Below are 24,470 nucleotides of genomic sequence, written 5' to 3' on the forward strand. Positions count from 1 at the left end.
CGCATAATCCCATTCTTTGTGAGACTGAATACGGAATGCAGTAAAACTAGACAGGAATCCCACTCTAAGTTTGCTGACCACCAGATGCATGATGACATTTTCCCAAGATATTTGCTGTATTTTTTTTCTCCAAATAATGAGTCATTATTGTGAGATACTGTTTATTGTAAAACTCTTGTGTTCCTGCCATGCATACCAAAACAAAAGGTCACTTTTCAGGCACTTTGTTACAGTCCAGAACAAAAGAAAATAATATAATGCTGTGAAATGTCATAGTGGAGACTGGTGGACACTGTCTTGCTGTGCCTTTTTAATATTGGCTTAAAATATGCCTATTAGGAACAATGCAAGTGGAAGAACATTTAGTTGGACCACATTTATACAAAAATTATATGCTTTTATATGCGCAGTCTGAAAGGACAAACAATAATCTGTTGATAGTGGTCATATCTAAGTCAGTCTTCTTTTACTTTTCATTATATACCCCTGTGCACGCTTGAGTTTAATTTTTAAACAATGAACATGTAGTATTTACAGAATAATTTTTTAAGCCATATAAAAATGCACATAGAAAAAAACTTTACACTGCCAGATTAAAAGGTCTCAATGCTCCAGGTATAACATAGGGAGAAGGGATGTATGATGTCATTTGAAATTGTCTGTCTTTCAAGATAAAAGACAAGAGATAAATGTGTGCGCACACATGCATGTGCATGCACACGCTAAACTACTATAATATTACGGCAGTTACTTACAGCCTAATTCATGTTGAGAACACGGAGTTCCCATAAAGGATTACTTCTAAGCACTCTCAGGGTTACTCTGTAAACCTGGGGCGTTGAGCAGCAACATTATCATGAAAATGAGGTGACCTAATGGAGTTCAATTCAGAAGAAATTCTTCTGACTCAGGTTCCAGTGACATTTCTTGGTGACAAGGATCACCACCTAGCTGTCCTCCCTAGTTGTTCACCTGAATATATCTTTGCGGCCCTACCCCATTCTACTTAACACTTTCTCTTCATTCAGTCAGAATGATTGTAAGGGCTGTAGCTGTATCGTAAGGGGAATGGATCCCCTGATCCTGCATCAGTTAAGTACTTTGCTTTTTATCCTGTACCCTAACTGCACCTCTTGGATAGTATGACAGGTCAGGAGGATCATTGGTTTTGGGTGATCCTGGATCATACTGCCATGATGATATCAATGGTTGGATATAAGGAGCATACCAGGTCAATGAGGAAATTGAATGATTTCAGACACAGATGACTATGGATAACTGAAACTGTAGAAAGAATCTGAGGATAAGGGGGGACTTCTGCAGTACTGTAGCTTCATATCTCAAGTTACGTAAATTCTCTCTTCACCTTGAGTTCCCCAATGGAAAGCTAAAGCATGCCTGGATTTTAGTTCTATAATCGATTCTTTTTTTTTTTTTTTAATATAATCAATTCTTAATATTTGAAAAGCCCATTTATGTGAAATCACCTACTTGCTAAAACTTATTTGTAACTTGAAAATCAATACTCCTAGTGCTTCTGTGGTCATTCATAGACATGGATATGTGCTGAGTGATGAAAAATTTGAGTCACCAGGTCACGTTTCCACCTGAGTGTAAACAAGTGACACTTTGCCTTCTTGTTTAAGCTCTTATACTGTAAGCAGGTGTCCTTTTTAAAGTCTATTTAGTGCCATGATTTTCATATTTTTGTTTTTGGTAACTTCGCTGTTTAAAATGGCCCTCAAGCACAGTGCTGAAGTTCTGTCTAGTGTTCCTTAGTGCAAGAAGGTTGTGATGGGCCTTGGTGAGAAATTATTTGTGTTAGGTAAGCTTTGTTCAGGCATGAATATTGTTGGACACGAGTTAATGTTCATGAATCAATAATATGTGTTAAATAAGGTATCTTTAAACAAAAACACACAAAACTAGATTATGTATTGATCAGTTGATGAATTGTTTTACAGGAACGTAGCCCTGTATTTCTCCAAGTTATTCTTTTAAAATAATTTAATGGACACGTGTATTAGTTTAACATATAGCCATGACAAATGATCACAAACTTGGTGGCTTACACAACAGAAATGCATTTCCTCAGTTCTGGAGCCAGAAGTCTAAAATCAAGGTATTATCAGGGCCATACTTTCTCCAAAGGCTTTAGAAAACAAATTTTTCCTTTCTCCAGCTTTTGGTGGCTCCTGGTATTTCTTGGTGTGTGGCAGCGTGATTCCAATGTCTGTCTGTCTTGAAACGGCCTTCCTCTTCTTCTTCACACTGTCTCTGTGTCTAAATGCCCTTCTCATTTCTCTTATAAAGACACCAGTTACTGGATTTAGGGCCCATTTTAAATCCAGGGTGTTTTCGTGTTGAGATCTTTACAGTCATGCGTTGATTAACGAGGGGATATGTTCTGAGAAATGCGTTGTTAAGGCACTTTCGTTATTGTGTGAACATCACAGAGTGCACTTACACAAACCAGGATGGTACAGCTGACTACACACCTAGGCTGTATGGCACAGCCTATTGCTCCTAGGCCACATGCCTGTATAGCATGTGACTGTACTGAATACTGTATGCAATTAGCACAATGATAAGTATTTGTATATCTAAACATGGAAAAGGCACAGTAGAAAAATGGTATAAAAGATAAAAAATGGTACATCTGTATAAGGCACTTACCAGGAATGGGGCTTGCAAGACAGGAAGGTACCCTGGATAAGTGAGTGAGTGTGAAGGCCCAGGACATTACCATACACAACTGTAGATCTTATAAACATTGTACACTTAAGCTACACTAAATTTATTAACATTTTTTTCTTTCTTCAATAATAAATTAACCTTAGCTTACTATAACTTTTTTACTTTATAAACTTTAATTTTTTAAACTTTTCAACTCTTTTGTAATATTGTAACACATAGCTTAAAACACATTGTATAGCTGTACAAAGCAATTTTCTTTATATCTGTAGTCTATAAGCTTTTATCTAGTTTTTTTTTTTTTTAGTCTTTAAACATTTTTACTAAAAACTAAGACACAAACACACACGTTAGCCTAGACCTACACAGAGTCAGGATCATCAATATTACCATCTTCCACCTCCACATATTGTCCCACTGGAAGGTCTTCAGACAGTAACACGCATGGAGCTGTCATCTACGGTAACAATGCTTCTTCTGGAATACCTCCTGAAGGACCAGCCTGAGGCTCTTCTTGAGGAGGTTATAACTCTTTTCAGAAGTATGTCCTGGTGATTTTCTTGATTTATTTTTTTCATCATAGACAAACAAACACAGAACAAAAATGGGGAATAAGCATAAATGTAATGAATATTAAAAAAGAAAAGAACGTTACAAATTATATCCTAATAAATTTGAAGACCTAGACAACAGATATATTTCTGAAAACAAATAAAATGTTAAAACAACATGAAATGAAGAGCACTTGAATAGATGAATAATCATAGTTGAAAGGATGAAAAATAATTAAAAGAACTGAAATATTAACTTAAAAAAACTTAGTATTTCTAAAAAATCAAGGTAATAGCATTACAAGTGAGTTCTTCCAAAGAACAGATTATTCTATTATACATATTGTTTAAAAAATAGAAAGTGAAAGATGCTTACTTATTTTATAATGTAATATAACCTTGATAATGAAACTGATTAAAGATAGCCCAAGAAGAGAAAATTATAGGCCAGTTTCACTTAAGAACACAGACAGAAAACCTCTAAATAAAATGTTGGCTAATAAATCCTACATTGTATTGAAAAAGAATATATAATAATCAACTTGAGTTTATCACAGAATGTAGGGATGAGTTAATGTTAGAAGACCTATGAGTGTAATTCACTACATGAATAGACCTAAAGAGAAAAATCACATGTTCATCTCATTAGATCCAGAGACATTTATGATAAACAAAACAAAACTCACACCTCTTGGAAATGTCAGTTCCAAAACTGACATTTATGATAAACAAAACAAAACTCACACCTCTTAGGAGACTAGAAAGAAAAGAAAACTTTATTTAACAAAAGCTAACTCCCCAAAGCTGATCATAAGCCTGATCCCTAATGGAGAAACTCAAGATGATACTTCTGAGACGAGAACGCTGGATGCTCTCACTACTGTCCCATGTGTTACTGCAGATCCTGAGCAATGCAGTGCAGTAAGACAAAGAAATAAGAGGTGTAAGGATGAAAGGAAATGCATAAAAATGTATAATTATTTTCTTGATAATATTATCTACATAGAAAATATAGATAAATCAATAACCAACTATTGATAGAATATGGTTCAGCAAGGCTGCTAGATGCAAAAATCAGTATGCAAATATCAATATTTTTCTTCTTCCCTAACAGAAACCAACCAGAAAATGTTTTAGGGAATAAGAGAGCATAAACTACATTTACAAATTAACAGAACAAAGAATGCTCACGATCTTTATAGAGAAAAACTAAAAACTCTGTTAAATGACAGCAAAAGAGAAACTGATCTCCAAATTCAATGCAATTCCAATTAAAACTCTACAGGACTTTAAGTAAACTTGACAAACTGATTCCAAAATTGATATAGAAAAATGAAGGCCCATGAATACCAAAATAAGTTAAAAAATGAGCAGCAAATTGGGTTGGAAGATTCTCCTGTAGTTAAGACAGTGCTCAGCTCGGTAATAAAAACACAAGATGGCACTGGTGAAGGAACAAATAGAACAGTTAAGCAGATTAGAGAACTCAGAAATATACCCCTTGCATATGCAGAAAGTTGGTAGTTGAAAAAGGTGACATCCCATCAGTAAGGAATAATAATTTAGTAGATGGTACTGAGAAAATTAGTTCATTACACAGAAAAAAGTAAAGTTTGATTCCTACCTCAAATGATACACTCAAACTCCAAATATAGAACTAAATATAAAAGAGGAAACTCTAAAACTATAAAAAGAACACTTTTGTGATATTAGTGTAAGAAAGGACTTCTTAAACAAGATCCAAAAACATATGGGGTGGTAAGGGGGGAAAATGAATAGATTTAGTATCAAAATGAAAGATTTCTGTTCAAAAAAGGAAATTAGAGACAAGGCTTCAGAGAATATTTGCAAGTCTAAAATAAAACAGATAAGGAGTTAATATCTAGAATATACAATGACCCCCGCCCCCCACAAATCAGTAAAAATAGGCAGCTAGTAAGAGATTGTGAGGAATATACAGTCCACAAAAAGGGAAACGTAAATGGCTAATAAGCACATGAAGAGATGTTAAAGCTTATTAGTAATCAAATAAATGTTTAAATTAAAAATAACAGTAAAGTACCACTTTAGAAACTTAAGTGTTATCAACTGCTGTCAAGGGTAAGAAAAAACTAGATTCCTCATATACTTTTGGTTGGTACCTCAATGGTGCATCTATTTTGATTAGATATCTGGCAGTTCTTGGAAAAATTAAGTATTATGCCCTAAGATCCACTATTTCCAGATATACATTTTTTTTGGACAACTCCATAAGGAGATAGGTATAAAATGTGCACCATAGTTATTTACTGTAGTAAGGATTTGGAAGGAACACTGATGTCTACCACTGGAGAAATGAATTGGTAAATTGTGGCATATGGATGAGATGGAAGAGACAAAACAGCCAGGAGTAATGAACTAGATGTGAAAACAGTACATTTTAACAGGAAATGAAATTTATATCATTTATGGAAATTAAAAATAGACAGACATATTTTTTCAAGATATATACACATGTAAACACATGAAAAATAAACTGAAAAGACATGACAGTGTGCCACATGCCAAGGATTGATTTTCTCAATTCTGAACACCTGAGGTTAAAAAGAATCACGCAGTTAAAGGAAACTGGAGCCCAGAATGGCTGAGTGACCAAGTCTCAATTCATGGCTACCTGAAGAATGTAGGTCTCCTGTTACCCAGATCTTTCTACTTGACCACACTCTTCTCCTCTGGGAAGCTGCAAAAGACATCTTTAAGATGGCAACCTCTGTCCTAGCGTTCCCATAGTTTGTCTTCAGAATTGTTTCCTGATTTTTGATTATGGAAAATGACTAGTGTGATTCTGAGATATAATTTATAAATTTAATTATTCTACTTGGTTCATGAACATTCAACCATGTAAGGAAATGTGTACTTTCAGATAAAATATGGTAATTTCAGGATAAGGTATATTGCTGTTCCTCTGTCAGTTTGAGATTACCCCAAATACCAACCCTTGTTAAAGTATTATTTATATTTGAACTAGTTTCTTGGAGATAAATTCAAACATTTTAAGAATTCATTATTTTGGTGACATTAACATTCAGCTATACTGATATCCCAATATATAATAAAAGTTGATAAGCTCAAAGGGCTTTGTTTACATATGTAACAAATCCATTCTTCATAAACACTAAAAAGGTTTGACAGCTTTTGTAGGGATATAAAAATGTCAGCTAAAGCCATGGATATCAGCCAATTTCATAGTTAACAGGCATGAAAGAAAAAAATTCTGAGTTAACTGCTTATAAATATAGTGTTGGAAAGGGAAAAAAAGGGTTTTAAAACATAGAAGACACTTTGTAGAAGGCTGTCATTAACGTCTGGAGTTACGGTCGGTCTGCTATTTCGAAATTTCCTAAGTTATCCTGCTTAACATTTGGAAAATACAAAAAGAGATGGCTTTTTTTTAAGCCTTCAATTTATGAGAAATTAAGGACAGTGATTCTTTAAAGTTCCTCACAATCCAACAGAAAAGCTGAAACATCCCCAATGCTCCACTGAAGATGCTCATTAGCATCTCCAAAGACTCAAATCCTAGGGCTCTTCTCTGCTTTCATTTTATTTAACCTCTCCGCAGCATTCATTTGATCACTCTGTGTTGAAATACCTACTAGGTTCTTCATACTGTTTATTTCCAAGCTCACAGTCCACTCGTTTCTTCTGCTGGCTCTGCCTTTTTTTTTGCCAAAAATATACTTTCCCAGTCTTCCCATTTCATGTAATGATACCACTCTCTACCAACTGCTCAATAAGAAACCTAGGGACAATCCTTATTTTCTCTTTCCTTTACAACCCCTCAATTCCAATTTATTCACAAATCCTAGACTAAAAGCCTCTCATCTTTCATCCAGACTTCTGCAAAGGACTCCTGCTGGTCTCCCTGGTCACACTATTACCCTACATAATCATTTTTATACACAGTATTCAGAATCATCTTTTAAAATGGTGTATCGGAATTTAAATTCTCAATGGCTTCCCACAGTATTTAGAACAAAATCTCAACTTATTATCTCAAATTACAGAGGGTGCCAAAAAATGTATACACATTTTAGAAAGGAAAAAACTGTATGAAGATTGTAATACTCTATATACTGATTATTAAAGATGAATACAAGTCAAGTTTGACTTGTGCAATTCCAAGAGGTGCTCAAAGTGCTTACCATCAGCATCCAGACACTTCTGATTACGGCGAACTACTGCTTGAGCAACGTTCACCAAAGTGTCCACTTGTATACATTTTTTTTGACATCCCGGTATAACATTACCCATTATCTGGTTCCTGGTTCCTCTCTTATCTTGTTTAACATCACACTCTACCTTGCTTGATTTTGATATACTCATCCCACTTCAGATGGACTTAACTTCTGCCTGGGCTGCTCTTTCCTTAGATTTGCATGGCCAACTCTTTTTCCTTATTCATGTGTGAAATCAACTTTCACATCCTGACAGATGCCTCCACACCTTCATTTACTGTTTGATAAATTTTTCTCTATCTGAAATTATTTTATTACCTCTCTCCATAGAACGAAGCTCTTTAACGCAGGGATAATTATGGTATACTTCAACTTTAGGACATATCTCATTAGCACATACTAGGCACACAATATTTGTTAATTAAACAGATGAAGGGGTTAAAGAAAGGGCACATTCCTTTTAGATTCAGCACTTTCAGATTTCTTTCCTAACTGCCTCTTGGTGGTGAAGACAATGAGAAAGGGGACAGATCAAGTTTTAACAATAAACCCTACCCAATAAAGTACATCAGTTTGGACTGGATATTTGTTCATGATACAACTCACTTTTAAAATCCAAGGTAGGTACCCTTCTTCAGTTAAAGGTAAGTGACCTACAGAGAAACAATCATAATACAACAAAACATTAAATAGGTTTCTAGAAAGAAAACTATACATTTCCATTCATTTACTCTAAAAATTGAGTTGGGTCCATAAAACTATTAAGTATACATAATAGTATACATAAATACATAACTCAAGATATTAGATATATATTGCTTATGTGCTTCCTTGCTGGGCTAATGTTATCAACATACCACCTACCATTGCTGGCTGAATGTAGTTGAAATAGGGAGAAGTTCATCGGCCTCACTCGTCTTCTACTTCCACAACTTGGAGGGCCAACGGATTTTTGCAATGTGCAAAGTAACATTGGTTTTATACATTTACATTGGAACCATGGCCAAAAAGGCTGTTTGTTTTAAAGTTCTTTTGACTTTCAAAAGCAATATGATTGCTTTTATGATTGCATTATTGTACTTTGAGATTAGGGTTGGCCCATTTCACTAGGTTGAAGGTTACACCTGAGAACATTATTTTTGGATAAATAATAAATTCACAAGTTTTTTTTAGATGTTGCAGCCCTTAAAAGGTTCATTTTAAAGCACCGTAACAGGGATTTGAGAGTCCATTTCTTCCTCCACTTCTTTCCTTGGCTTAATTTCCTACTTAGAAATGTTCTATATTGAAGAAGTAATTCCTGAGATATTTATTTGCAACATGAATTGTTCCAGGACAGATCACTGAAGAGGGTTCAGGAGAGGCCAACTCCTCCATGATTGCTTCAAAGCAGAACAAGATAATCTTAAAAGTGAAAAACACTTAAACGCCGATTTTCAACCTAAATGAACAAGATTTTCAGTATCCTTTTCTGAAAAATACTTTAAAAACATTCAAGAGCTGGGGCCGGCCCGGTGGCTCAGGCGGTTGGAGCTCCATGCTCCTGACTCCAAAGGCTGCCGGTTCGATTCCCACATGGGCCAGTGGGCTCTCAACAAAATAACAAAACAAAACAAAAGAATTCAAGAGCTATTTTATTGAAGTATGCATTATTGAATTACTTGATCAAGAATATAAAGTATACTGCTTAAAGCCACTGTGCTGGCCTTGTGCTAACTGAAACTAATATGTACACAGTAAATATTTAAGAGGTAGATTATATAATTTTTATTACTGATAAATAAAAAAAATCCTTGAGTACCTAAGTCTTAAAGCATCTTGTGACCCATCCTGCACATATCAGTCGATTCTCAAGTAGTAACTTGTGGGACTTCCAGTTTCTGGTAGACATCCTCTGCCACGGTCCTAGTCACCTACTTTTTACGACCTAGTGTGAAATCAAGGAATTTGTCATATTTAATACTTGTAAGCTAGTATTTTTCTTAAGAGAAAAAGAAAATCGAGAAAACTCATAGTGCAACTATGTAATATGTTGAAAAATAAAACAATTTTGTATTTTTCACGGCTCTATTTCTTGACTAACATATAAATGAAAACTTTTTACACAAAAATTCGACACACCATTAATATATTCCTATACCAATAACTAAGCATGGGCAAACTTTTGACGTCATAGGATGATTAAAACTTCAAGATTACTTTTTTAAATCTGTAAACTCATAAGATTAATAATGTCCTATAAAACAAGCATCTTTATCAGTTGACTTAAAGATGCCCTATTTCAGAATTAAAGAAAAAAACCTTCAACCTAATTCCTCTAGATTATTATGTAAATTTGGACACTGTCTTCCATGTGAAACTAGTCATAACATAAAAGTTATTGGTACACTGGAAATTCTTTTCATGGCATAGGTCTGAGTCAGAAACAAATGATTAATAGAAACTGGGAAAAAGTTATTGTGGTGGACTGAGGAGTGAATTTTGTAGCCCCTCAAGGTGCACACACATGGTATATTTCACACACACACACACACACACACACACACACACACACACACACACAAATACTGGCCAGCCATTATTGTGCAAATCCTGATCAAGATTTCAAATTTAAAATCCTGGCCAATAGGAAAAAAAGTTGGGAGCCCTTAGTAAGATGAGTACTTAAGAAATATTGTTTCCTGTCTATCATAAGCATTTAAGGTAGAGTTGGCATCTACCTTTATTTAAGGTAGAGTTGGCATCTACCTTTAATGGCGTAAGATTGATTTTTAATTAGTCCAGCACGTTTTTAAATAACATGTGACACTAAAGAAGCCAAAATTTAGGGGAACATACACTGGTTTCTTCTAGGACGCTACCTAAGTTAAATCTTTTCAAGATTCAGAAGTAAATGAAGTGATACTAAATTTTAGCTTTTTGAGAAATATTTAGAATCATTGACTGATGCAGTTTTGTGGTACTTAGTATCATAAAACATAAATCCTTTAAATGGCATTACTATTCTAATTTCCTTGAAATTTTAAAAGGTAAACCTTTTCAAATCTTATCTAGTTCTTATCTAGATTCAGAGAAATAAACAAAAATTTCGAACCATTGGTTAATTAAGGGCACACCCTAGCTAGAAGATATGCAGCGATATTTAATAATTTTGAGTTAAATACAACCTCTGGTATGCTTACATTAGAAAAGGTAATCTCTGATATGTCTACATTAAAGAAGTCCTTACAAATTTTTCCTACTTATAATTGTATCAAAACAAATACAGGATCCTGTTGGGGTGGGGACACCCAATGCAAAAACAAGTAAAATCTCCAGAAAAAGGGGAAAATTTTTGATTTTGGTCACACAAAGACTAAAGTCCTTGAGTTTCAAATTCCTGACACCCAATCTCTTATTCTAAGTACCTAGATAGAATTAACATGTTGAAACAAAATTGTTTAAAGTCAGTTTCTTATGTCAATGATATTGCCAAAAAATTGAAAATGCCAATTTCTTCATTTTTTGTTACTTATCTCAGTTCAAAATGATGTTATAAATCCCATATAAAGAATAAAACTCCTAGCTATACCAGTTTTGTAATGCTCAAGTTCACTTTATTTTTTTAAAATTGTTTTTTCAAGTTCACTTTAAAGACCTAACTTAAATGAACACTTTCAGGTTTATTTAAAATAGTACTAAAATATTATTATTTTAAAAAGTAGCCTTGGTAAATGAGTGGCTAGAGTATCTCTGAGCCCTTTGAAAAGGTAAGAGGAATCCACTAGGCAAATATATACCTTTCTGTCCTATGGACTAAACTGACTAAATTCTGTACCAACATAACATAATCTGCTTCAAATAATGATTAGACACACCCTCACCCTCACTCTACCCCAAAATAAATGTGTACTTACTTGTGTTTACTGAAGAATCATAAAGATTATTGATTAAAAAAAGACAATTTCTTAAAAATTTTTTTATCATCATAGATATTTTAAGTATCAAGAATAGCTGTTTTTCAGTCTGTGACAAACCGATGTCCTATTATAAGGTAACGAAAAGTACTATACTGTGCACAGTGTAGCCCATTTAAAACAGGCTTCACTAAAACTATAACCTCCAAAGTGAAATCAGATTCCCAGTAGTCTTGAAAGATACACTATTAGCCTTTAGTTAGAAGGTACTCATGTAATGAAAGCAATACTTATTACATACATAATCGTCTCATCTTAAAAAAAACCAAACATATATATAATAAAGATGTAGAGAAAAAATGTTTAATCAACAACTTAAAAATTAATGTAAGAGCTAGAATGAGTAATGGAAATTCAGCTCTTGTAGCAGATAGTATCTATTTGTGGCAGCCAAATTTTGCTCTGGAATGAGTTTATCCAGGTTTAGGGGTAAAAAGGAGATAAACATTTCAATCTGATATAAACTATTTGTTAACTAGTTTTCGCAAAAGAGGGAAAGATTTAACCAGCAATTTAAGTGTTAAGAATTTGCCCATTTTTCACTTCTCTTAAATTTAGTTATATTTGATAAGCAATCCCTTAAGATTTCAACTGTACAAGATTTGATGCACAAAAACATAGAAAATGTTTAAAGGGAAAAAATAATAAATCGTTTTAAGTTAGTCAGACTATTAAGATATATCATAAACCTGTTCGAAAACAAATGTGGCAGATGACTTTAAGAAAAAAGAACCAGGCGGCCGGATGGCTGAGTTGGTTAGAGCACAAGCTCTTAACAAGGTTTTCGGTTCAATTCCCGCCGCACGGGATCGCTTCTCAGCCTTTTCGCTAAGATCAAGTGCAATTCCCGCATGGGACGGTGGGCTGCGTCCCTGCAACTAAAGATTGAAAACGGCAACTGGACTTGGAGCTGATGGGCCTTGGAGAAACACACTGTCCCCCAATAAAAACAATGAATGAATAGATAAATAGATAGATAAATAAAGTAAAAGAACCAACTTATATCTAGGAAATATTAAACAAAGCCTATGTGTCACATATAATTATATTAAAGATTATGATATAACTTTGGATATTGTTATGTACTTAGCCCAGTTTCCTAAAGAATAAGAAGTGCATGCTTTCCCTCCAGAAACTGGAAGATGCACTACTTAACACAGCAAAGATATCACAGAAGAACTGGGCATTGCAAGGGTTAGAAAGTAAGAGGTAAATCACATCATTCAAATCCTTGTTGACGGAATTCTAATTCCTTGAACTCAGAGTTAAGAAGGGCTTTTTCCCCAGAGTTATCACATGCATACATATTTGAATACAGGCACAGAAACTTGTCATTTTTATTTGGGTAACAAAGGGTCTTCAAATTATATTGAAAAATAAATCCTAATTATTATTCCTGTAAAAAAAATTTAGCACACTTTTCACAAATGATTTATGTAAAAGAGAAGAAAATACACATTTTATATCTTAAACTTTTTTATTCCCTACCAGAGACATTTTGTCTTTCGTTTTCTTCGTTTTCTACAATTTCCAACTTGCACCTGTGTTTAATACTGCTTAATCTGCTGAAGACATTAACTGATTACTTTCCTAAATCTAAGGATTATATAGTTTTAGTATAAATATATATCACATATTTTCGTAAAATTTTGACAAAACCGAATAAGCATGCCTTGTTTTAAGTCCATGCTCCTTCCACTGTTTATAAAATCTGATTTAATGATCAAAAATTCTTGGTTGTCATTCTTCAGTTACAACAGTCTTCCTTCTGAACTGCCACTCACTTTTTACATAATAACAAGCAATAGAAAAACCAAAGAAATTATCTTAATCTTAGTTCTTCCTTTTGACTCTATAAAATAATATGAACTTTTTTTTTTAAGTGAAACAAATACATCCAAAACTCAATACATTCAAATGAGCTGTGTCTCCTTTAAGGTGGTCACCTTGGAAGGCCACAGTTCATTCTTAACTATGCTACCATTGCTCAAAATAACTTTAAAACTCTTTTGGCATCGCCTTCAAAGTCAGTTGCACACTTTTTACAATTACCTGAAACGTTGATTTAATTTTTGGAAACTGTCAAGTCATTTGGTGACAAACTATGGTAACTATAAAACAATTAAGGTTGGTAACACATTTTTTAAAAAATAATGTATAATCATAAAGTTAATAGTGTGTGTGACTTAAATGAGCTCTGAACGCAATTCTAAAAGAGGAAAACCCAAGATCTTTTGAGCAATGATAAATTGCTGGAATTAGGAAATAATTTTCCAGCATGATCACTATGCGAGGTAACATTCATTTAGCTGTCTATGTTCTGGCATATTTGTTTAAAGTGAACATTCTGAGAGTTAGAATTTATTCTTTTAAAAAGGAATATCATTCTTAAAAAAAAGAATTTTATTCCTTTAAAGCATCACTGTCAAAGTAAGTACTATGGAAGTGTTTTGTTAGAAACTAGTTCTACTTACTTTATGAATAAAGACTTACTTAAAAAACTTGACAGCAAATAACTTATTTGCTCCCAGGCTTTTTAAAATTGTTAACTGAAGATAAAATTTGAAATTTCTAAGGTACTAAAACTCAAAACAAAAACCCCAAGTATAATAAAAACACATCAAGAACCAAACTACAATTTCTGAGCTGCACTGTTTATTTTGCTGCTTGAAACCTAAGTGACAGTATGCCACTATAATTATAGGGTTTCATCTAAACCTTTACTACACTGCAGGTACAGAAATATATGGACACATTTTGGAGAACTGACATTTTGCAAAATGCAGCAAACATTTTAATTTATACATGAGAAAAGGAAGTGTTCAAAAGGGTATGCATTTCAAGTTATTGCAGGTTATTTGTGAGAGAATTTCTGCAGGTAAAACATGTTTAAATTTAACCAACAGTAGCGTGTCAGTGTATTTAAAATCATGACAAAAATCTTCTCTCTGGTCATGTTGCCCAGGATAAATTACTATGATGTTGTATGTTTAGGGCAAGATGTCAATACAGCATAAATCCCATGGCATTTTGGTTTTCTTCTGGAGATTAAAGCTGTTTTTCTTGGGATAAATGCAGTAGCAAAACACAAACCAGTTGATCAAAAAAAGCACTTCTGCCATAACTCCAATAATTTTCAGGACACATCAACCGACAGTAGTTTTGCCATTCCCAGTTCTTTTAAGAATTACATCTCTGCACTGTTGCCTTAAGTATGTCTGTAAAAGCTTGTTCTCTGTTAAGCCAGTTTACTGACTACAGCCTGGTTGAGAGAATTTAGTTGGTTGGTCCATTTATCTAGTGCAGTATATCGGGCACCACCCCTCTTCTGATGATCCAATTCAAGGAGTTGGTTGACTTGATCAATTCGGCCATGAATAGTGCTGGAAATAAATAAAAGAAGGCATGTCTAAACTATTTTCATTAAGCATATCTTCTAGACTAGTATTTCATAAAATATTCACAATATCAATAAATGCAAAAGAAAACACTGCTGCCTACGTTAAATGGTTGAGTTCAGGATTAATTATAACATTCACTACTTTATTCAAACTCTAGACAGAAACCGGGTTTATTTCAGCTAATTTTTATCAGTTTCACTGAAAGAACCATCAGACACAGACATGTCCAATTAATTAAGAGCAAGTGTAATTTGTGAAGCTCTAAATATGCTGCTTTTAAGAAAGATGTTAATAAGTTCAAATTTACTATATACTATACCTTATACATAAAAATATTACTCATTAAATAATTCTCTAGCCGTATATGGGTCATATACTGAATGAGAAGTCCTCTGAAAAACCATTTAAAACTTTTTCAGAGATCATGTGCTTAATATCCTCAAGCACATTATCAAAGAACCATCACATATGCATAAATCTCTTTTAATAGAAAAGCATTGCCCGAGGGTGCTTTTTATGAAAAACCGAGAATTCACCTTCTACCTTTGCCATCATTATTCAAACTTTAAAGTCCTAAACATTTTGTGATAAAAAATAGCCAAGTACTTACTTATCCAATATGCACTGCACCAGCAAGCTCTCCACGTCAGCTACATCTATGTTTAACTCCTAAGACAAAAGACTCATTATCATTCTAGTTAACATGATTTTACAGAAACAATTATTCTGATTTTATATTCATTTTCATCAGTTACAGAAAATTAGGAAAGAAGAAATTTAAAAGAAATTTCACTATCACTTCACAATATATCTGAGAACACAGGTCTGACAAAATTTAACTTTGTAACTTTTAAAGTATATTCCTACCAGTTTTATAGTGGCTGAGGTTAACCTTTCATCAATTATATTTTAGCCCCTACTTTCCTTCTATAATTTTCTCTGAGGCTGAAGGAATCTTTAAAAAGAAATTTAGTGATCCTTATTTCTTTTCTGTTAACTCAATTTGTACCAAGGAAACACAGAAAAGTTCACATTAAAAGTAAAGCCATGAAATTATACTGTATTTAAGAAATGTAGTATTACAAAATGTTACCAAGTTAGAATTACACTTTTAAATGAAAGATAGGTATTGCATCTATAACTATAAATTATAAATATTAAAATCCATGAATATAAGTACCTTAGAAATAAAAGGAATATGTATTCTTGTGTAAGGCTTAATTAATTTTATGAGCACTTGTGTTCTGATGTTTCGCAAAAGCTCTGAAAGACAAGAATTAAGATAATATATTTGCATTTGTTTGTATATCTGTATGAATCATTATGTACTTCTAAATCATATTAATTAACTATATAATTGTCTCAAAATACACCCTTCTGTCTGGTAAAAACAAGGTTTTTGGATCTAAAAATATTTGGGTCTAACAGATGAATAGTATGATTAGAGGCTGCTTCTCCCATAATTTTTTGTTCCCACCTCGCTGATTTTGCTCATATTGTGACAACCTAAAACATCTCCTTGCCTTCTCAAATAATATTCCACTGCTCATCATTTCCTCTATAGTTAACAAATTTCAAGAAGCTCAGATTTACACAAGTTCTTTATTTTATGCTCTCTTAAAACCCAGAATATTATATTTTACACAATAATTTTATATTTTTCCCCCATTTCTTCACATACAAGTTGTTTTTTTTCTTTTTTCTTTTAAAAACTGGATTGGAGTTCATGCATAAGGTTTCTACATTTTTCTTTCTTTCTTTCTTTCTTTTTTTTTTTGTTGTTGTTGTTAAGAGTCCACTGGCCCATGTGGGACTCGAACCGGCAGCCTTCGGAGTTAAGAGCATGGAGCTCTAAGCGCCTGAGCCACCGGGCCGGCCCTACATTTTTCTATCTCCACAAAGTGCAGTATCATTCTACGTTTATATAAGAACTTTAAAAATGTCTGTCGAAGGGTGGCTGGATGGCTCAGTTGGTTAGCGCGCGAGCTCTGAACAACAAGGTTGCCAGTTCGATTCCCACATGGGATGGTGGGCTGTGCCCTCTGCAGTTCAAGACTGAAAATGGTGACTGGATTCCGAGTTGAGCTTCGCCTCCACAACTAGATTGAAGGATAATGAGTTGGAGCTGATGGGCCCTGGAGAAACACACTGTTCCCCAATATTCCCCATTAAAATTAAAAAAAAAAAAAAAGTCTGTTGAAAAAGGAAGGTGGGGAACAAAAGAACATTACTTCAAAAGTATTCTTCAGATTTTCCTGATGCATCTGGCATTTAAGTATTTGAATGAGTTGCTCTAAATGGTCATTTAAAAACCCTCAAATAGCTCCAGAACAGGTGGAAACACTGGAGGTATAAAAGAGGCCCCAGAACAAAGGAATGATTTTTGTCTTTGTGAATCCAATAGAACTTATTAAAAATCTCATATACTTATTGTTACAATGTTAGCCTACCTTTCAAAGTAAATGCATCTCGGCATTATCTATAGCAGGCTATTTTCAAAGTTTTTGTTACTTGTCAAAAATAAATCCTAAAAATTAACTTTGAAGCCACACCAGTAATAAACATTCAATAATATCTAAATTAGAATAAAAAGGTAAAAGGGACAGACAGCCACCTTAAATCAAATGGCCATCATATAAGAATTTGATTATGTTAATAACATGAAATTGATTATGTTAAATAACATGAAACTGGCTAATGATTTTTTCCCCCCCTTCTTCGGCTTCCCCTCTTCCCCACTCCAGTTCAAGCTGTTGTTTCTTAAGTCTAGTTGTGTAGGACACAGCTCCCTGGCCCATGCTGGTATTGTGAGCCTTGCGCTCCCCCCAGCTTGAGGAAGTCAGTGGCTGGTCATCGGTTGGCCACTCACAGCAGTTCATAGCTGCCGGACGCTCCTGCCAGCACAGGGTAGCCCACAGCAGCCCACACCAACTGTGAGAAGCCCCGCTCCAGGGAGAGCTGTTCACAATCTTAATTGTAGAGGGCGCAGCTCACTGGCACATGTGGGAATTGAACCAGCGACCTCGACGTTAGGAGCACAGTGCTCTAACCACCTGGACCACCAGGCCAGCCCTGGCTAATGATCTCTAAAACACCTTTACAATTTTAGGGAGTATCCTATTCCTTGACAACATTTAGAAACATTTTTATAGTTTTTAATAAACAGAAGAAAAACAGCTTGATTCTACTCAGCTCCATTAAGAAGCACCGTTTGACAATGACAAAGAAATAGAATTCAATTAGCAGAAAGAATATACCTTCAATGTGTTCCCTTATGAAAGGATCATCCATGATGTTGCTGTGGTTTGTTTTCAGAATCTTTTCAAATTCAGTGATGTCATTATTCTGATAGGCACTAACAGAAAAAGAAAAGTACACAGTTTGTTAACATGAAGAAGTCATCATGTATTAAAATCAGATAATCCAAAGAGCTTGTTTCTCAATTTTAAATGCCAAATTCTAAATTATACTATAATTTCTGTCATGGAAATCAGCGTTACACACACATCCTTCTCCAAATGAAATGAGTTTCTTTTTTAATGCTTTCAGTTTTATAAAGGAAGTATATTTTATGTTTTGGGGTTATATGTTTATACATAGCTAATTTAAATCTTAGCATTGCTAATTGACATCAGTTTAATGTTTGATGCTTTCAAATTAAACTGTGTATTTAATCCCTGTGTATTTAACTCAATTTCATGCATACCACTGTTTGGAAGAGTTTGGCTCTGTCTTTCAAATATGACAGTATATCCTCTCTGAAGGTTATTCGGAAATACAGCTTCCTAATTTTTTTCTTCTAGAAAGCTACCAGCAAATGCCAAAACTTTTCAAAGGGAACATTTGTTTCCCAATTTTCTCTAACTTGAAAACTCCACTGAATGATACAGCAGAAAATTGTATCAGTGGTGGGTCATTAGTGACAAATGCGCCACGCACGCAAAGCACAGAGCAATGGACTCTGCTGCAGAAGGCCAAAGGCTGATTTATTTTCATGATTCTCTGAGGTGTCTAGTATCTACTCCTGAAATAATTCTACACGGCACTACGGGGATCGCTAAGGGTGCTGAGAAGGAAGAAGCCAACCTTCTGGAAATGGCACCACTGTCTGCTTTATATGTAAGACATATCATCAGCCATTCTGCACGCCCTCTGCTGTGCTTCCATCTGTTGGGTCGCAATGTAACTTCATGTTAGGGGCAGGTGATTCAAGTGCTTCAACAGGAATTATTTTCCTCTAGTCTGCTGGCAACTGACTAGGAAGATAAAATTAGGAAGCATTACTTTCTTACCTATCCAAATATATGATTGTAATATACTATAAGAGGATATATTCAAATAGTGAAAACACTTGTACACATGTACGAGTATATTAAAACCAAGAGACATTCTTCTACTACTTAAGTGATTTAAAACAATAAAAAAAAAAATCTTACACAAAATGTGGGACACCAAAGACCACTTGTTTGGGTCAAAATTTACCACTTTAAGTTTCCTAGTTCCAACACAGAGGCTTTACTGGAGTAAAGTTTAAAATATAGTAAATATATATTAATAAATATAGCTATGACTTTTTAAAGGTCTGATGAATCAGTCTTTTAATCCACTTTAATGTATTTAACCAATTTAATTTAGATAAAATATTAATGTCTAGGGCAAAACTTTTCCTCAATATTGAGGTTTTAAAAGTTTAAACTGTTGCGTTAGCAATTTAACTAAATAAACAATTTTTAAAGAGTATTACAAAGTTAATTAATTTCTAAACCAATCATCTCTTAATGTGGCCAAACGTAGATGGAATAAATTGTTTGATATTAAGATGGAGAAATTTCTCTGCAACTAAAATCAACTTAATTCAACAAATATATATATTAAACAGAATAAAGACATAAACAACAAAGAAATTGAGTTTTTAATGTTGCAATTTAGGGTTTTTATGCCCTAACCATTCCTACTAGTACCCTTAAAATAAAACCATTATTTTTTACAGCTAAAATTAAGCTTTCCTTAAAAAAGAAAACCTAGTAACTTGAAAAATCATAGCCAAGTAAAAACAAAGTAAATGAGGATATTTCACATAGGACCTAAACAATATTATGAAATAGACATTTTCTCTAAGTATATAAAATTTATATGTAGATGACCCAGAATTTATAGCCTAACAGTACTTTTTTTTTTTTTTTTTAATGAAAAGACTGCTAAGAAAATGGCTGGTCATCTAAGTTATCTACATATATCTGCAAAACCCTCTGCCCTATGTCCCTCACTGCATTCTTCCTGCCTTGGTACACTCAGCTGTACTCTAAAACAAAGGACTTGAAGAAGGCTAGTAAGTTTCTCATACTTTCCTACAAAGAAAGCCTATTAAAGCTCGGGCTCTATTTATTCCTGGTACAAACGAAAATGATTCTTGCTCACTGGTTTCTTTTGCAAAAACAGACCTACTTGTCTAGGCTTTTCGTTTGTTTTTTTATCTACTATAATTTTGTTTAATGTTAATTATGGTAATAATTTTCTTTTTTTAAATTGAAGTTTTTGGGGTGACAACTGTTCATCAAGTTACATCGATTTCAGGTATACAATTCTGTAATACATCACCCATACCTCACACTGTGTGTTCACCACCCAGAGTCAGTGCTTTCTATCACCATATATTTGATCTGGTAGGCTCTTCAGTTGATAAACGTCATCTGTCATCTCTTTCTCCATAGAAAATACCAACAGGTTCTTGGGTTTCTTACCAGTATGACCCCTCTGGCTCCTTACCTTCGAAAATTATCTCATGTAAACTTTTTTTATGAGTGATTTATTATCTCTTCAACTGAGAAAATATGTAAGTAAACAAACTGTCTTACTGAAAGTTCTCGACTTATACGGATCAATTCATAATTTCATTTTGGATTATGGCAGGTAGAAAGAGTAAACATTGTGAAATTGTTTTAAAACATCTATAATCAGTTTTCTACTGAAAAATAGCACAAACACAAACAAGTAAGAAAAAGAAAGCAGCAAATACTTTATAAAATCTCACGACTAACAGAAAGAGCATAATAAATGACTTCAGAAGATATAACTTTCACAAACTTCGGTATATTTCAAACCAAAATACAAGAATAATTGTTGAAAATTAATTGAATTCTGGTAAGTTTTCTTTTTTCTCTCCCCTTTATTCACTGCTTTAAGGAAGTTTACCTTAAGTGAAATATGAAATCTTACCTTACTAAATTCGTCATCGCTAGAATTTCTGGATCATTTTTGTATGGTTTGGCCTAAACACAGTAAAAAAAAAAGAATTAACTATGTATATGTACAAAGTTTATTTCCACAAAAGACAGCTGATAGAAATGAACAACTAGAGCATACACGTACCTCCTGTGAGTCAAATGGATTTATTCCTGATTTCATTAGCATATTTGCTAAGACCAAATATTTTAAGCACGTGGTTCGTCTTGGACTCCCTGATTCATCATAATTTTTGAAGGCTTCAAAAAAATCGGTGTGTGCCTTTTCAAATTCACCTTCTCTCAAGTGCATTTTACCACCACATTCTGTAAAGAAGAAAACAGGAGAGAAGAGGACACTTTCAGCTCTGCAGTAAGAAGATAGACCACTTTATAAAAATCAAACAGAAACTATTTCAATGGCGTCCAGTCTTTTAATTCTGTAACACGAATAGTACTAGCCCCAGGGTACACATTTTAATTCTAAAAAGCAGGCTCTTCATTAAGCATCAGCCAAACCATTTGCCAAGCCTTTCTTCTCAACTGAAGTAGAAAGTAATTTTACAAACATCATTGTAATTCTAGAATAGAACTTCTGATGGTGAATTTTCTACTAATATCTTCACTGATATATATTTTACAAGACAAAAATTTATCTCAACTGTTTTTAAAGCCTACCGTGTTTCCCCGAAAATAAGACCTAGCCGGACCATCAACTCTAATGCATTTTTTGGTCAAAAATTAATATAAGACCCGGTCTTATTTTACTATAAGACCAGATATAATATAATATGTAATATATAATATAATACACTACAGTATAATATCCGGTCTTACATTAATTTTTGCTCCAAAGGACGCATTACAGCTGATTGTCTGGCTAGGTTTTATTTTTGGGGAAACATGGTATATCATGTCATTGATTCACTACTTTGTCAAGTATTTTCACTAAAACAGAAACAACCTTCAGTCATTCAGTTATGTGCATGACACCTTGATATCTTCCCATGACACTGCCCACCCACCCTCTCCAAACCAAACTTGCCTCTGATGACTCCCATGATCAGTGGATGAGGGATGGCAGACTTGATGTGAAGTGACTGTTCATAGAGCGCTTTAAGTTTTTTGTTATTTTTCTGTGCTGTGTACATCTGAATTTCCAGAGCGTATATTTCTAATAACTGTGTACCTTTTTTCAGATCATCTTCTCCATCATCAGTCTAGAAAAGCAAACAATGAACTTTAGTCAAGACAGAATCCAGAGTCAACTTAGTAATTTTTATTTGAGTTAGTCCAAGAACCTTATATTTATAATACTAATTCTGTATGATAATGCACTACAGATTTTAATTGAGACCCAGAGTCCTAAGAACACTATCTTTAATTGCCAAAAGGGAACCCTTGTACTTTCGAGTCATTCATTAAGAAAAAATGGCCAGAGGTATATTTTTAGTGTATAAAATTTTATGTTTATTTTTATCTAGGAGATTATTTATCGTCTTCCCAAATCTTCACAATCACTTCAGATCCACTGATTCAATCAAAAAACACTTCCTGAATGCCTTTCTTGGGCCAGGGAATGGGTCTACCTTGGGGAAATAAGTTAAATTAAGCCAATATTCCTGGCCTCAGAAATTCACAATCTAGTAGAAGACTAATCTGTCAACAGATGAATTATATAAATGATGAGGATTCTAGTTTTAGCATGAACCAAGTGCCGAGAAGAATGGAAGAGAAAGAAACTAACTCCCCTAAGGGATGTCAAAGGAATAACAAAGGTGGCGACTTTTGAGTCTGACTTTGAAAGATGACCAATAGCCCACAAAATGCAGGCCATGAAAAACTGCATAAGGTCCACAGTCAGATAATCATAAACATCAAACACTGACGTAAACAAAGCCAAAATTTATTATTTATTTGGTCTTCCAACTTAAAACTTGTTTAGTTATTCACTAATGAATCACAGCAGAGTAAAATATATGACATGCAAGATAATTTGTACATTCAGATTATTGTGTATCTCTGCTAGACTATAACATTATTTACAATCTAGATAGCATTTTCCTTATGTACGAAAATAAACCAAGTAAAACTCTCCAGAGGGCTTTTTCATGTTGCTTATGTCCACACCAAAAGACCCTCCTCCATCCAGAAATGGCTTCTCTACCATTTCCATTTCACATGGAACTGAACTCAGCTGTTTATGCGTCAGACTAAGCTTTCCTAAGAATGTATAGATAAGAAATAATTCATAAATGACTAATCTGCTTTGTAAAGCAAAACTATTATGAAATGCAAACATTTTTCTTATTTTTATAAAGAAACTCATAACAATTAAAGAAAAATATCTGCAGCTAATTTAGAACACTTTCCTGATCGACATCTTCCCCATTCACAGAAATAACATAATTAAAATAATAGTACATGGCTTTAGAAGAGCTTAAAAATTTTAAAACAGCATTTCCACATACAATTTAAACTGATATCAAAGAACTTATTCATCAAGACAAAAAAAGAAATATAAAATTATAGTTATATTAGTTAAAAAGTTACAGAGGTATACTGTCCAGACCACGCGGTCGTTCAAATTTAAATATATTAATTAAATATAAAACTCAGTACCTCCATAACACTAGCCACAGTTCATATGCTTGCTAACATGTGGCTGCTGCTACTACATGGAACAGAACAGACATGGAATGGTTTTAGCAAGGCATGAACTTCTGCTAGACAGTGCTGTTATAGGGGATCCAGACATTATAAACTAGAATATAAAATATCTTTATTATATATGTCTACGATACCCTTTCTGATTTTCACAGGGTGCATAATTAAATATGAAAGACTTATCCTTAGTATTAATGATAGGCCTGTTTGTTCATTTGATATTTGTACCTCACTCCACAAAGACAGAAATTAGGATTAAAACAGGAAGAAATGTAATAGATAAAAATGAGCTTTTTGGTTAAGTTATTTTCCAAATTTTAGTTTTAGGATGATGCTTGCACAAAAACAGCCCTAAGCAACATTTTGAATACAATTTTTTCTTATGCTTTTTAATGTGAAGAAATGTTAATAAAAAATGAAGGGAATGCTACCTGGCAAGACTGATGTAACTGGCGTAAAATTTTTTGAAGCTTTCCATATTCCTCTCGTTCTAAATACAATTTCCCAAGCTGTAAAAAGAGAAACTTATTAAAATCAAAAGATTTCAAAGAGAAGGTGTGCATCTTTAGCAGAGTTTACTAAGGATACCCGCCCACTCTTCAAATGAAAAAAAAGGAAATAATTATAATTGTTACCTTTGTGTTTGTCTTAAACCACAGTCTATCATTCTTAGCATCTTTCAAAGCTTCCAGTGTTGTTTCATAGAATTCCTGCAGTAAATCCATCTGACATAAAAAATCAGAATTCTATAATTGTAAACAGC

General features: G+C 33.8%; 1 protein-coding gene and 1 long non-coding RNA gene across 3 annotated transcripts in view; both read right to left on the reverse strand.

The window, feature by feature from the left end:
* Positions 1-1,439: 1,439 nt before the first annotated feature.
* Positions 1,440-10,054, reverse strand: LOC308498292. The gene is made up of 3 exons (XR_013993454.1): positions 9,264-10,054; positions 8,069-8,115; positions 1,440-3,253 (listed from the first exon to the last, which is right to left on the reverse strand). It is a non-coding gene; the product is annotated as an uncharacterized lncRNA (long non-coding RNA).
* A 988-nt stretch (positions 10,055-11,042) lies between these two features.
* COPS2 (COP9 signalosome subunit 2) overlaps positions 11,043-24,470 on the reverse strand; it is a 32,683-nt gene continuing 19,255 nt past the window's right edge. The window contains exons 5-13 of one of the 2 annotated variants that reach the window (XM_081049963.1): positions 24,343-24,453; positions 24,139-24,216; positions 22,086-22,260; positions 21,189-21,367; positions 21,036-21,088; positions 18,077-18,174; positions 16,000-16,082; positions 15,430-15,488; positions 11,043-14,801 (exon numbers count right to left, since the gene is read on the reverse strand). In XM_081049963.1, the coding sequence (XP_080906089.1) occupies positions 14,657-14,801; positions 15,430-15,488; positions 16,000-16,082; positions 18,077-18,174; positions 21,036-21,088; positions 21,189-21,367; positions 22,086-22,260; positions 24,139-24,216; positions 24,343-24,453 (981 nt within the window). In that variant the 3' untranslated portion in view covers positions 11,043-14,656. The remainder of the gene's footprint in view (positions 14,802-15,429; positions 15,489-15,999; positions 16,083-18,076; positions 18,175-21,035; positions 21,089-21,188; positions 21,368-22,085; positions 22,261-24,138; positions 24,217-24,342; positions 24,454-24,470) is intronic. The other variant, XM_081049964.1, reaches the window with a different exon arrangement.

Source organism: Rhinolophus hipposideros (assembly GCF_964194185.1).
Source record: "Rhinolophus hipposideros genome assembly, chromosome: 5".
NCBI classification, from domain to species: Eukaryota; Metazoa; Chordata; class Mammalia; order Chiroptera; family Rhinolophidae; genus Rhinolophus; species Rhinolophus hipposideros.